This window comes from Lycium ferocissimum, chromosome 7 (genome assembly GCF_029784015.1).
Source record: "Lycium ferocissimum isolate CSIRO_LF1 chromosome 7, AGI_CSIRO_Lferr_CH_V1, whole genome shotgun sequence".
Classification (NCBI taxonomy): domain Eukaryota; kingdom Viridiplantae; phylum Streptophyta; class Magnoliopsida; order Solanales; family Solanaceae; genus Lycium; species Lycium ferocissimum.
Window position 1 is genome coordinate 36,640,406 of NC_081348.1, and position 16,039 is coordinate 36,656,444.

Sequence of the window (16,039 nt, forward strand, 5' to 3'; positions counted from 1 at the left end):
ACTACCATAAAGTAGTCATTTGAGTAATTTTACCTTTATTTTTTCTATTTTACCCATAGTATTAATTACTCATTTTAAATCCAATAAAAATATGCAATAATTAATATGGGCATATTGATAAATTATGCACTTTATTTATAATTTTTTAAACAGTATAAAAAATTTAAAGTGGATAAATAAAAGTAAACGGAGAGAGTAGTATTTAATTGCAAATGTGGTCGACCCCAATTTTTGGGCTTTAAGGATTTGGGGGTTTGTTTGGATATGGTTAAAGTTTTATGTAGAGGTAGACTAGATTTGTTAGGTAACATAGCTGGCAGTACGGGGGAATAACGTACCATAGTAGTGTATTTTATTCTTTTTACGCAAATGCTAATAAATAGAAATGGGAGAAACAAATCGCAGCGGTAACAACAACAATAACAACAACATGTACGGACGGGATACAATGAACGCTGCTGCACCACTTCACCACCACCACCAACACCACCAAACTCAGATCGACGATGATGACGACGACGACGTCACCGCCGCCGGTGGTGGAGATAACCCTACTTCTCACATTCGATACGACCATCATCCTCACGCGCTTCACAACAACGGCGGCGCGTCGATGGATGCTAACACGATGAACGGTGTGGATAACGCCTTGTATTGTCCACCTTCGGATATTGTTACGGCTGCTGGTGGTGGTGGTAGTGGTGGAGCTTCTGATCAACTTACGCTGTCGTTTCAAGGCGAAGTTTATGTTTTCGATGCCGTTTCACCTGAAAAGGTACTATTGATATTACTCGTTGTTTGACAAAACACACACCAAAAAAAAAAAAAAAAAATGTAACTTTTTTTTCTTATGGGAAAATAATTAGTAGTAAGTAATTAATTTTAACTAAGTATATGGAAATAACTAATTTCAAAGTTTATGTTTTCGATGCCGTTTCTCCTGACAAAAGGTAGTATTTCTTTTTAACTTTGACCTATCTTCTTCTTGTGCTTGATAAAAATGTTTGCCCTTTATTTTGTGAATATGAGTTTAGCTGAAAAGGTGCCTCTTTTATTTAGAAGTATTGTTCTTCTTTATAATGTTTGGAATCTTCCTGTCTTTGTGTAATCTGCTGTGTACAAGAGATTGAGTGAATTAGGGGAACGATTGGGGTAAACTCTATATTTGGACAAAAGTTCTTGCCTCTCACTTGACTTTTCGAGTTGAGGTGATTCAAGGCTAGGGAATTGGTTGTTTTCGAGATTACGTTGTATTTGAAGATTCATTCTTGTACTGCAGTTCCCCACGTTGGGGATTACACTGGGTTGTTGTTGTTGTTGATTGGTGAATTGGTTTGATATTTGGTTGGCTTGTATGTGTATGATGAATTGGTTGATATTGATTAATTTTTGAAGCAAAGAGGCCATGCTGGTCTTTTTTCTCCTCCACGAGTGGGAGTGATTCTCACTGGCATGATTTTAGTATCAGTGTTAATATTAAAAGCTATCACAGTGATGCCCAGTGAGGGATTGTCGCTTCATGAGTGAAGTCATGCGCTTTGAAAAAAATGATGTGCAAAGTGATCACAATGAGAAGTGGTCGCTTCTTTGAATCTCAACTTTGAAGAGTTGTGGATACTGAAATTAGTTATTTTTATCGCAATTTGATCGTTATAGTACTAAATTTATATACCATTAGATACTTTTTTAATGTTGAGAATTGTGCGCTTTACTTTTCGCTTCAAGCTCCGTGGTCCTAATTGCTTTATTTGCACTTTTTACTTTTAAAAACACTGTTTAGTATATGCATCTGGTAGTGGAACTCAATTCGCCTTTAGTGGGTTTAAATTGATATTTTTACAATCATCTTAATAAAGGGGCAAATTCTGTTTTTTTGTTTATTGAGTTTTAGGTTCAGGCGGTGCTGTTATTGTTGGGGGGATACGAAGTCCCTGCTGGCATCCCTACTGTTAGTGTGGCTCCCCAAAGTCAGAGGGTATTCATCTTTATCTCTGGCTTACATTATTTTACGAGTCTGCCAGTCTGGTAGTTTGTAATGAGTTATGGAAATTCCTCTGCAATGTCCACAGGCTTCGGGTGACTTTCCTGGAAGATTGAATCAACCGCAAAGAGCTGCTTCTTTAAATCGCTTTAGGGAAAAGAGGAAAGAACGGTGTTTTGATAAAAAGATCCGTTATACTGTGCGGAAGGAAGTTGCGATGAGGTAATAAAGCTGCAGTTTTTCATGCATGATGTTGTCTTGTCTGCTTGATTGAACCATATTTGGAACTGGCGGAGATAAAATGCAAATTGATGTATGTGGCGATTGATGTCCCGTTTGTAATTGCCCGTCCTCTGTGCTAATGATTGATAGGACTAATTGAGCTTGACCTTCTACTTTAGCTGACAATATGAGTGGGAATGACAGTTGTTTAGTGTTGTACATTCTAGATGCCAACATAATGGACATTGGATGCCAGCATAAGGTATCTTTTCAAAAAGCATGGCCGTATGCATATCAAGCTTTCAGAAAGAAAGTGATAGCTTTCTCCTTGCTAAGGCATACCTGTTTATAGTGTCTTCAACTCTTTTCTGTTGGTTCTTGCTTCTTATACCTATCATTACACGTGTTTGCTATTGCTTGCTGGTAATGCTGTGAAATCAATGCTATTACTTTTAGCTAGATTTTGTAAAATGTAAGGTATCGAACTGAATAGATATTCTTTTTCTTTAAAATTATGGTGTGTTAAAGTCAGCTTGTGCACACCTCGACTATACCACGGGGTACCTGCTATCTCCCACCAATACAGGTACGGGACTATAGGGTAACTCTGCCCCCAAGGCTAGGCTGATGGGAGAAATTACCTAGTACTTTTTGCCTCCTCTGGGGTTTGAATCTAAGAGAAGAATGGATATTCTACTAGGCTCTTCTCTCATGTGGCCATGCATCAATCTTGAAATGGGGCATATTTTAGTTTTAGGAAACTGCTTTCAACCCTTGCAAATGAATTTTTTTTTTTGCTAGAGGACGTCTATTGTGATATCTGACCATGCAAGTTGTGCAGGTATCCTTAGACATTATGTTAGTTCTTTCTCTTGTCAATGTGATTTTATTATGTGTTTTCTCTTTCTCCATACTTCTAGAGGGAGGGGTTATGTGGTCCTGTTATGTTTTTCTGAAGTTGTAAATTTTGGTCCTTGTGTATATTTTCATCAGGCTTGTTAGTTGAAGTTCGTACAAAATGAATATGGTTTAAGCTAAGTCTTTTTGTTGGTTCATGTTCTATTCCCTTTTGTTCTGTGTTATAATTTCAGGATGCAGCGTAAGAAGGGTCAGTTTACATCTGCAAAGTCAATATCTGACGAAGCAGGTTCTTCTTCTGCAGATTGGAATGAAGGCTCTGGTCAAGAAGAACAGGAAACATCGTGAGTTCCAACTTCTGAAGTTCTGTAGTAGTTGCTTTTCCTGTTTTCAACTTATTAGTTTTAATGTACGTGCATTGCACTCGTGTATTGCATCAATCAGTAAAAAATGTATTGATCCCTTTTACTTATAACAAGTTTTTGAACTTAAATAAACATAAAATAATCCTTTCTTCTTTTAACAGTATTGTGAATTATAGCACATAGCCCAGAAATTCTTTTGCAGTTTATTAGCTTCCTGGTTCTGGATGCAGCATTTTTTGTGTAAGAAGCTAAAAAAAAACAGTATTATGAATTCAGTTTACATCTGCATGAAAAGTCAATATGGCTTGTCTAGTGGATTATCTCTCCTGTGTGGTTTGCTGGGTAAGCGGAGGTTCTTGCGGGGAAGCGGGTGCGTGTTCCCTTGTCATAAAAAATAAATTAAAAACATGAATTATAGATTGGAAAAATGACTCCTGAGGCTCTGGTACAATGTTGCCTGTATAAAAGCATAAATAAAACAAAGAACATGGAATTAAATCAATCGATCAAATGAGTTCCAAATTTTGCTTTATACTCCATAGGTCTTCTTCTCTTTGTGCTTCATAATTCTTAAGGCCCCAAGGACCCCACCGATATCTATGTGAATGAAGCCATAAGAGATTAGTTTGCTTTTACCCATTTATAATATATGAGAAAATAAAAAGAAAAACAAGAAGAAACAATAAGGGGATTAACTGTTGATTGTTATTCTCGTGTTCGTAACTTGGAGCTAGACATCCCTTTAATTTTCTTTGCCTCTTTACAAACAAAGCCAATAAATAAGTTAGATTTCACCTAATAATGGAATACAACATCCCCAGTGAAATCCCACAATTGGGGTTTGGGGAGGGTGGTGTGTATGCAGCCGTACCCCTACCTTGTGAAGGTAGGAGGCTGTTTCCGATACACCTAATAATGGTATACAAAAGAAAAAAGGAAAAAAAAGGACATAAACAAATATAATTGTGATTTGATTCAGTAATCGAAACTTGAAGAGAGAGACAAAGAGGGTTGATTTGTGAGGCAATGATGGTGGTTTTGTGTTCAAAGATTGTGTTACATTGTGTTTTAGTATAATATATAATCAGAGTAATACCCGAAAGAGTTAAATAAATTAGACTTCTAGATCATAATGAATAAACGAAAATCATAAAGTTTTGTATTAATTTAAAAAGTCAAACAATAAATATAAGAAAATAGTAATTCTGGTACTTCAGATGAGGATAAATTGTGTAATAGGGGATACTTTCAATTTATTTGTGTTTCTAAGTCCAACCAGAGTTTTATTTGTTTCTTGATAATAAAGAATTGGATTTGCAAATTCATTTCAATCTAGGTTTTCAATTTGTATTCATCCAACGAATAATATTTCAAGAGATAAGCTCACGTTAGTAAGAATTGTCTTAGGATTTGGAAATCAAGTACTTAATAGTTCTTCACTTGGTTTGCTATTCAAGTGATTGACTCACTTGAATTCAAGTTGGCTCATGTAATAAATCTCAACGAATTCTTTTTGTATAAGGTAAAATTTTAAATAATTTAGAAGTGTTTAATATTAGAATTTCTTACCTTGTTCAACTAAGAATATATATTAAATAAGCATAATTTAAGTTGATTCCAAAATAGGGAGATAAGTAAATGACTATTTTATCTAATGTGAACTATGGATGGATAGTATGTTTACCGTCCCTAAAAATTCCCCTTAGGGCCCTTACCTAGGAGCCAGCAGTGGCATTTCACACTTCTGTTCCCGTAGTGACTCAAACACCCTGACTTCATGGTTGGAGGTGGAGGGCGTTACCACTAGGCTATTACCTCCCTTCTCTGTAGTTGTTCTGTGTTCCGTCATTGAATTGGATGTAAATCTCTCTGGTTCATTTCACACCAGCTGATTGTATTTTACATGGCCTCGAGGTTCAGAGGTTACTGATCACATTAAATACAATTGACATATTTCTAAGAAATTTCTCTTTCCATTTATCAACAGATGTAGACATTGCGGTATTAGTTCGAAATCCACTCCTATGATGCGCCGTGGACCAGCTGGCCCAAGGTCTCTTTGTAATGCATGTGGACTCAAGTGGGCTAATAAGGTTAGTATTGAGTTGAAAATTTTACGCATTTCTGTGGTTTTTATTTGGATAGGTATAAATGCCTCTTGATGGTTTGCTTCCTGATCAATATTATTTTTTTGTTAGTTCCCACCCATTCATATTCTTATTGATCGAGATGTATAAGAAGTATAGAATTCTATACAAAATATGGTTCGGTACAAAGAGGCATTTAACAGCTACTATAGGGGAATGTTTATTTCGGTGCTAACGATTCAATAGGCTGCTCCTATTTCGCTCGCCGCTCCTACGGGAATCACTTTTGCTTTCTTTTGCTCTGGCTAAAGTTTTGAAGGATTAGTTTTTCAACTTCATCCCTTTCATAGGAATACAATTTGAAATGAAAATTTTCAAGTAACTTTAGGAAAAAAATTTCTGATTAAAGAAGAAATAAGATAGGTAATTAATTTAGAATTCCCCATCGTTAGGGAAAAAATAAGAGAAACCAATTATCCAACAATTCCCGTGACTTTATGGGCTATCTTTCAAGTGTGTGACTAAATCCTTCAATGGCACAGTCAAATGTTGGAAAATTCTTTGCTAGTCAATAATGCAATTAAGAAGTCCGATACCGACAACATCAACAATTCCAGTTATTCCTTTGATTGCATCATTAGCTAAAGCAAACTTTTGTACCGTATTAGGGCATCCCATTATTAAGCCGGTTTGGTCCAATTTATCAGATTCTGATATTATTGACCGATTTGGGCGTATAAGAAATAGCCAACTTGTTTCTCGAGAAGAGATGGGAAATATTCTCCTCATCTGCAAATAATTCTCGATGTCAAAAAACAGAGCCAGTGGGCTATATCATATGTGCTTCAATAGTTGAGGAACGAAATATTCTGCTCAAGTGTATAAAAATACTCTTTATCTCCTTCAAATGATTTTTTTTTTTTTGGGCTCAATATTATCCACATGAGAGCCAACAGTCACATCCCATAATCCATTTTTAGTTTCACTCTAATAAAAAAAAAAAAAAAAAAAAAAAGAACCATCCCTGCAACACCTGCTGAAGTCCGAATATATTCCTCAATAAACAGTAAAACACAATAACCTGTGCGCAAATCATATAGGGTAACAACAAATGATTGGCATGCTTTCCCGCCGTCTCATGAGCGCCAAGTGATGTAGTTTATCTCTCTTCCTCTCAAATCCTCTGCTTTTAGAACTGCTCCTTACTACATAGCTTTCCGGACGAAGAAGCAGATTTGACAGTTCAAAAGCGGGAGGAGTCCACTCTTTTAAGCAGCCTTCTTTTAATCTTTATCGGGAAAAAAATTAGCCTGCTGTTAATCTTCTTTTTTCAAATCAGTATTCAGTTTTCAATGTTCTTACGAGTTATTCTTCTTTATTTTTATATTTTTTGGAAAAAAGATCTTTGGTTCGCTCACCATGGCTTGTAATTCTTGCAGTTACCTCAAGAACATTATGCACCTTGTATTGCATTTTTCTTTCCTAGTAATTGTGTAAACAACCTCTCTATCTCGTTGTGCGTACAGTTTTTCTTTTCTGTTTGCCAATTCTACTTGTACGATCCTTTTCCCATGGCAGTATTTTGGTTCTCCTGTCCATCGTGTGCAGGATAAAAACAAACACATTGCCTGTTTGTCATCAAGATCCCGTTAAGGCTGTTGTTTTGGATGATTAACTTCATAATTAACAAGATACATACTTGGCCATTACTACCCCGTTATCAGCTTTTACTTTCAATGAAATAAATCAATTTCTTAGTCAATGTTTAAAAATAGTACACACTGCACTCTACATTAACCTTTAACGTTAAGTCTGCTAACACCTTGCTCATTTCTAAAAATGGGCTCAAATGTGCTTATAAAAAAAGGAATTTAAATGTGACCTTTATATTCTTTCTCAAAACCAAAAAAAAGAATTTTCTCAAAAAAATGTGACCTTTATTTTGTGTTAGAAGGTTATGTTAAGTTCTATTACAAATCAAGCACCAGGAGATTGTCATCTGAGTTGGTTAGTATTTTACAGGTGCTCTTGTAATTATTATTCTACCATATTCATTTTTGTTTGAACTCCCTACTTACAAAAGTTAAATAATGGAAGTCTATCTGAGCAATGAAATTTTTATCCCAACTCTGTTAGCTCGCCCGACAGGCTTTTGGTATTGATTATCCTGATACGGGACGAATTAATACCACAGCATTTATTTTTCACATTGATGACTGATAAAGTTCATGACGCACGGTTCTTTTTGTTTTTCAGATCAAATTCTCTTCACCTTCATTGTAAAAGAAAATTTCAATCTTGTAATTCAACAGTCATTTCCTTCATTTGCAATTTGTTAGATGGTTTTGGTGAGTGGGAATGCTGCTTTACTCCCGTTCGATCTGTCTCTGCAGGGAATTTTAAGAGATCTTTCTAAAGTTCCAACTCCTGGAGCTCACGACCAAACTGCGAAATCTGGTGAACAGGTACGTTATCTCCACTTCTCTTTAAAAAAAAATTTCATCCTTAGGATAGATGGTTGACTTTGTAGAACTTATCAAAAAACAAAAGGTTGATTCTTTAGTTTATGTACTAAAGCTCAACGTCTGTTGTACAATTCTTTCTGCTAGATCAATGGTGAACCCAATGGCTCGGACGCCATGGCTGCTGCTGCTATCATCACTCCAGACGGCGACAACAGAGTTGTCACTGCTGAACGGTGAGGGAGAATCCTTCTTGCTATTGTGGTGGCAATTGAGGTTGAAGTGAGATGAGTAATTGTGATTCATCTGTTGTACTATGCGCTAAAATTAGATTGTACATAGTAAAATATTGTAACTTTTAGGCATCCGACATTGTTTCTCATGAGTTTTAGTGTTTTATTCTGGTGTTCAAATGTAATTGAAATCTGGCATTTGTATCCCAAATCAATACACAGGTAAGCGTAAAAGCATTTTGGAAGAGCAGACGTTTTTGTTCTTTGCCCCACAGTTGTGGTCTAGTGTTAACAATGCAACTTGTGATGAGTTAAGTCACATGTCACATGTTCGAATCACGCAGACAAAAACCTGGTATTTAAGTGAAGAAAGGTAAGCGTCGGACTCATTACCCACTGTGTTTCAAACCTTGCATCATGGGATCTCAGGAATATCTTGATTATAAAAGAAAAGAGCATAGCCTTGGATCATATAACTAACTTACAAATCCACACTAACATTCTGTGCAGGGGGACCGGTAATTGCTTGCTAGCTGGGAGCTGTATGAGCGGTAACGTTCCCCGTACAGCTCCGTTTTTCTGAACTTGTCTATGAAAGAAGCTGGGCTTACTTTAATCTGCTTTGTTCATTCTTGTTTCCTTAAAATTCTAATATGATTCCTTAAAATTCTAATATACTTTGGATTTTCATTGCATCCTAGTTGGGAAGATATGCTTCTAATACGGGCATATCCTTCCTCTTTTTGGTTCTTCGAGCGAGTTGATGGTCTACAAAAGTTATTCATCAGTGGGAGAGAATTATGAGCCAATGGTGCATAAAGTTTGCCATCACTGGAGAAACCAAAATTACACGTGGAAGTACAAATTGTGTGTGTCTTTGTTTTCGGCATACATATAGAGAGAACTATTTGGGATTACGAATCGAATGGAACATTTCGCATCCAATCAGAGGACAAACATAAAGTTACCATAATTACCTAATTGTTAAGTAGGTTGAAACCCAATACCTTAAGGGGTCGTTTGGTACGAAGGACAAACATAAATAGTCTTGGGATAAGAATTTAGCAATTCCTTATCCCTTATTTGGTTAGTAATCATGGGATAAGTTGTCCCAAGAGTAAAAATAGTCTTTGGGATAACTTATATCTGTCATAGGGTGGAATAAGTTATCCCGAGATAAGGAAGAAACCTCTTGTTTTTTAACCAAACGACCCCTAAGCATCTTGACACCATAATAGAGAATTGCAACGTTTCCATGATTATCTTACTATTGTTTAAATAGTTAGCAGTAATTATGAGGAGTTAAAAATTTACGTGCATCTGATGTTCATAAAAAAAGCTACCATTTCGGTCTTTTTGACCCCTCGGCCTTTCTATAGTGGATAAGGGAATTAGACATGACAACTACTAGTGTTTAATCACAAGATTTAGTTTAATTTTTTATTTTTTTTGGAAATTTTCACCGTATGATAACTTACTCATTATATGTAAATCCAAGTTAACAAAATTGGCATCCACTAACTCATATTCACATTTCAGGCTAAATAATAAATAAAAAAATTGTAAATAAAAGACAAAAAATTATGTGATGATCATTTCTTAGTTTTCACCGCCTGTCAAAAACAAATGCCAATTTAGTAGGTAGGATTTATATTATTGGAAAAAAACGATAATCGTGGGGGACAAAAAGTGGGTATTTAAATGGAGGTTTGAGGTGAGACAATGACACTCCAACTCCACGTCATCCTGAATCTGTTTTTCCTATGAAACAAATTTTTTAATTCTTATTATTATTATCCATTTTCAACTAAACGCAAATTAGTACTACTACTCTACTTCCCCATTTGAAGATTCTTCCCTTTCAATTCTAATCCCGATTTAGGTTTAAAAATTGATAGATACGAATTTCAATTAGGGTTAGGGCTTTTCGATTTCCTTCCCCATTTGCATATAGGGTAGTTTCTTTTTCTGTTTAGAGTGAATTTGTTTGTTTCTGGAAGAAGGGAAAAATGGAAGTAGTAGGGTTTGAGGAGGAGTATGGAATTAGAGTAGATGAAGAATATGGATTTGAGGCAATGAGTAGCGGTGAAGAGTTGCCTCCTGTAGATTCGGCAATGAGTGAGGTTACTATTTCCTTCCAAGGCCAACTTTATGTATTCCCTGCTGTTACTCCCAAAAAGGTCATACATATCATGTCTATGTCTATCTTTAACAAACTTTAAAGGTCTGTTGCCTATCAAGTAAAATAATGTATTTCAAGGAAATATAAGTGACTTTCTTACTAACTTCCTTAAATCATTTGTATTTAATCTAGACAAATACTATGGGGGTGAAGGTGAGGTCAGTTCGACGGCGGTGAAGAGACAATCAATGTGGAATGCCACTTGCGGGACTTGTTTTCCCTATTTCCATTTGGGAAGTCATTTTTCTCAAAATTGTTTTCCTAAAGAAAATATTTTGACCAACCGAAATGAGAAAATTGGAAAATATTTTCCTCCATACCGAACACACCCTAAAGCTGTGTAATTGAAGTGTTCCCAATTCAATTTGTTCATACAAGTTGTTTGCCTATGTGGTGACAATTGAATTCAGGAAATAAAACCTTTTTTTTTGGTTAATGTAAAATTCACAGGTGCAAGCGGTACTGCTATTATTAGGAGGTTCTGAGATGGCTAGTAGTTATGTACCTAGCTCAGATTCTCTTGCACTGCAAACTACGAAGGTGCATTGAGTTTAGTTGCAGCTTGTTTTCAGTTTGTAGTGTGATTAAATCAGAGCTTACTGAGGGCTGTCGGTGTTTTTACTAGTTCTGGGTTATGTTTGTAGAGTGTTGATAATGATGCCTTCACCAGGCCAAACATTTCTCGGAGAATTGCATCTCTGATTAGATTCCGTGAGAAGAGAAAAGAGAGATGCTTTGAGAAAAAAATTCATTATACTTGTCGGAAAGAAGTTGCACAGAGGTGAGGTGGAGTTTAATCCTTTTTTTCCCTTCATTCTGTATAGTGACTAATATACTAAAAGGATCATAGAAGAGCGCGTTTCTTCTTGTTGCCTTGATTGGTTTCACTTTAATGTGATAAATAAGAAATTTTCTTTAGAGACCACTTAAGTTGTGTTGCCCAAATATTTGAAGTAGACGGTTATAAGTGAAAATGTAAAATACTTGTTCGAAGTGGATCAATCAAAAAGGAACTGGCTGTATGATGGTACAATAAAGTAAATAATCCTTAAAGTTGTTTTTGGCTATTACAAAGGTTTTTAGACACTTGTTCAGATTCGTTGGAAACTATTATCATTCTAATTCAAGATTCAGTAATGAGGTTGATTACTCAAGTATTCTCTTAACTTTTTAGTTGCATTGTTTATAGGATGCATCGTAAAAATGGACAATTTGCCTCTTTAAAAGAGGGTGAATCTACGGCTGTTGACAATATTGATTCAGGGGACAGTACTCCTCATCCTGAACCTACGTGAGTATGGACCTTGTACCTTCTGACAGTTTATACCAGCAGCATCTCTATTAAAAATCAGTTGCTCTGTGATTTGTCTACTTTATACTATGCTTTATGTTCTTGTAGTTGAGGGCCTTGACCCTGACTTCTTCCACATTGATTTTTTGTGTAACAATGGCTGTTGTTGCACGAAATGAAGGCTTTCATTCAGAAGTAACAAAATTGAGGGTAGTTCAAGTAGAAAGCACCCTCCACCTCTAACCTTACGGCTATGGTGAATGACTTAGATTAAAAAAAAATTACGGCTATGGGTTTGAGTCAGCATGTTAACAAATTAAAGAAAAACAGTAGCAAAGTTATGACACTAAGATTTATTCTGCTTCATATTCAGCTTACTTGTCCTGCTGTCTCTTTGCATCACTGGGCTGATTTACTATGTCCATATTTGGCTTACTATTCTGCAGTCTCTTTTATGTTATTGGATTAGGATTTTGCTCTTTTTTTTTTTCTCCCCGTATAATCTCATTACTTCCCTTGGAACTTACAGACTACGAACATGTCACCACTGTGGTACTGGTGAAAGTGATACCCCTGCCATGCGGCGGGGACCATCAGGCCCTAGAACCCTCTGCAATGCCTGTGGGCTTATGTGGGCAAACAAGGTATTGCACAGTTGGTCTGCCTGTTCTTTCTGTTCCCCCCTCACCCGCAAGAAAAAACACTAAACTAAAAAAAAAAAAAAAGACCTCAAAAACACACATTTCTTATACTTTGCTGACATTCAGTTTATGATCATGAAGTACTGCTTCAACTGCCTGTCAAGCAAATGATGCAAATACGTTGATTTCTAGTATTGTCTTAGGTTCTCAGGCACAATAATCAGTTCGCTGATAACCAGATTATGGGGTTAAGAGTTGACCTGATGATTTAGTCTTTGGTTGCTCTTTACTTGCGCTGCCATTTTATTCTTATGGCGAAACACTATAAAATAAAGGATTATTTAGTGTATTGCAAGCCAGGCATCTAATTTACATGGTTGCTGTTGATTTTCTATCCTTGGATATGATATCAAATACCGAAGTGTGTGTTGAACTTTCTAGATGCTCAGAATAAATGCATACTTAAACTTATGGTTCTTATTTATTTATTTTCAATTGTACTGGCCGTCTTGTCACTCTTGTTACTTGCTTTGAATATTCACCCTTTGTTTTTGTTCATTTCAAGGGTATGTTAAGAGATATTACAAAGGGAGGGAGATGTGTACCCTTTGACAAAGGCGAGCCAGTAAGTACATTGAGAACAAGTGACACATCCCTCTGTCTTATAGAACCAGTTTAATGTACATTGTCAATGGTAGAATATTTGAGGATCAATACTTATAGAACATGCTGCTTGATCCTTGATGAAGCATCATTATGGGAGTGTCCTCTCCCTCCCGTCTTCTTCATAAAAGGGTAGGAAAAAGAAATTAAAGAACAAGCATGTTGTGGAACTCTCTTAAGATGAAGACTCCTAGATGAAATCTTTCTCTGAATTGCTAAATCATTCTCTTCCCTCCAGGCAAAACCTCCTGCTAAATCTTTTCTTGAAATACCAAGTCAATCCCTCTTGAACGTGATCCAAAAATTTCTAACATGACAATGTTTACATATAATCCTCAATGCTTTTACTTTCCTCTTATCTGTCAAGATTTTGTTAGACTGTAGTTTATTGTTCAACTTTGTAGTACTGATTTTTCCTTTTTGATGCAGGACAGTCCTGATATCAAGCTGTCTACTGTTGCCCCTGAGAATTCTTATCTAAAGCAGCATCAAGAGGTAAAAAAGTTTCTAATAAGCGCTATTAAGGCGAAATTATTATCTAGGTATCAACCGGAGACAGTATTTTGCATGCAGTTCTTTGGGAACTATAGTAATTAGTTGATGCCTAAATTGCCCAGATGTAATTGTATGGATGGCGATTCCTTCCTTTTTTCTTGTCTATTGTCATTCCATTCCTTTGAGGTCCAGTTTTTAGAGTCTTGATGAGTTGGAAATCACATTTAAATTGGGAACTTGGGTATTTGAAAATTCCCTTCCATGTCCCTCTTCATTTATTTTAGTGTGTAACTGTGGCTCATTGGCTTGAGCAGGGAAGTTCAGGAGAGACAAAGACACTGCTAATGGAGACTGAAAATCCTTCAGTTACACCTGGTAAGCTGGTAGTCATATTTGAAGTCTTTTTGGTTTATACTCTGAAATTGTTTGTTCTATCATGTATTACCCTGACTTGATGCTTAACTGATGTTGTCATCATGCGGATCCCCTCTTGCTGCCCCTAGAGGGACTGAGTTGTCTGAACAAGGATTCCCATCTAGGAGGTTTAATGGGGGTATATAAAGGAACTTATTATTTTTAGTATTCTATTTTGGGGTAGATATTAACAGTGATTGCTACCAAAAAAAGGAGTTAATTTACCGTGATTGATTGGGGCTTTTTGTAGCTCAGTCCCATTATGTGCAAACCGTTTTGGATTGTTGGACATTTAGTACGGGATGGAGGGAGTGAAAGAAACTAGAAGCAGGCCTTTGATGTAGTGGAAATCTCTTTCTTGAAAGTCGCAGTTTCTTACTCTTTTTTTCCTTTGTGGGTACACTTGTGAAGTAAAATTCATCTATGTGCAGAATACATGGCTTGTGATTTTGGATGCTTTGATCCCCTCATGACTTTATAATGTGTCTCTCTTTGGATGATATCCTATTGCCTGATGACTTTGATTTGTTGGGAAAAAAAGAATTGACGTCTGCTTCCACATGCATATATTTCCAACAGTATGTTCGGTGTTGATAGGCTGGTGATATCTTTTAATGTAGGATATGCAAGAAGCTGCAGAAATTTTTGCTGATAATTCTCCTATTGGTATTGGAAGTTCTTCAGATAACATTGATGAAGAGGTAACTTCTGAAAAATTTGGATGTTTTTCAGTTTTTACTTTCTTTTTTCTCATTTTCGTTAAGACGATGATTTTATTGGTCCCCAAATATAGAGGGATGTTCCCGTGAAGTAATGCTATTTATTTGTCCACGAACGAGATTGATGACACAAACACATTTGTCCATATTTTTTCAAAAATTTGAAAAAATATTTTGAGTAAGTATTTATTTAATCGGCCCATTATTTCAACTTCAAACTTTATAGAAATTCGAAAAATAGTTGTTAGGAGGTTTTACTAGTTTTCACTCACAAAACTTTGTCTGTATTTTCATGTCCAAACACAAACACAGGTTCAACTTCCAAATACCTGTTTTAACTTTATTGGAAATAATTTTTTTATTCAAATACCAAACGCCTACTAAATCTTTCAAAAGCTTCACTTACCGAGCTTCTTGGTTCAGCAGGATAATCTCGACGAACTTGCAAGTGCTTCTGGTACCGAGTTTGAGATTCCTACAAGCTTTGATGAACAGGTCTGTCCTATTTTCATGCAAGAAGTTTCTTTTACTTGAGATTGTGGACGTGCAAAGTTGATTTATTTATTACTCCATTCAATTTGAATCGTTCCATAATGAATTTGAACATTTTGTGTTTGTAGTACAGATTGGCGTTGATTCACATATGGGTGCTGACTGGCCTGGGACATGACATTCATGGTTCCAAGTGGACGCAGAGCGTGAATATTCTAAACAATACTACCTGTAATCTTAAAAAATTGTAAAGCATCTGTCAATATAAACCAAGAGCTCGCTTGTGTTTGATAGGGGTAAGGATTTAGGAGGTGCTAGATATTTGTATATAGCTATGTATTTCTCGAATTTAATTTTTTTTCCTGTCCCCCCTCTTATTATTGGTCCTAAGAAAAATTAGACGTTAGAAGAGAAAAAAGGGGAAAGGAGCAGGAAGAAATTGCTAACAAAAAGAATTGCCTAGTTTTGGATTATTTCACCTAATTTAGTAATTTCTTTCATAATCAGTTTCATTAATCACAATTAGTATTTGACTATTTTTGTGATATTGCATAACCTAAAACAAACAAGGTCGAAAAGTGCTATTGCTTATGGAGTGTTGTTCCTATGATTAGAATTCTATAGTGCAGCGTTATATTGAACAGCTAAACGTTCTATACTAGTTCGAAGTAAAACTAAAGAGATCCTGCAAAGTAAATCAATTAAGAAAGGGTTTGAAAAAAGAATTGCATAATACAAAATCCACCAGTGTAACGTATCAGCTAATCCAGTCTTATTGGGTTTATTTATTGATAATGCACTATTAAACTGTAGATGGCTTATAGAAAAGCGTACTGTTGATTATAGAAAACTGTAGATGACTCCACATGTGCATTTTTGTTGATTGCCTTGGGGTCATTTTTATGCTCGGCGGCGCTAAATACCCAGGCAAAGC

General features: G+C 36.0%; 1 protein-coding gene across 1 annotated transcript; it reads left to right on the forward strand.

Moving 5' to 3' along the window:
* Positions 1-305: 305 nt before the first annotated feature.
* Positions 306-15,578, forward strand: LOC132062175 (uncharacterized). The gene is made up of 18 exons (XM_059454797.1): positions 306-775; positions 1,892-1,975; positions 2,070-2,203; positions 3,295-3,405; positions 5,414-5,519; positions 7,907-7,978; positions 8,123-8,212; positions 10,185-10,279; positions 10,319-10,388; positions 10,841-10,930; positions 11,035-11,171; positions 11,580-11,681; positions 12,211-12,325; positions 12,888-12,947; positions 13,415-13,480; positions 13,795-13,863; positions 15,037-15,108; positions 15,239-15,578. Exons 1-18 carry the CDS (start codon positions 386-388, stop codon positions 15,281-15,283), a joined length of 1,908 nt encoding a protein of 635 aa, XP_059310780.1. The 5' UTR covers positions 306-385; the 3' UTR covers positions 15,284-15,578.
* Positions 15,579-16,039: the final 461 nt, after the last annotated feature.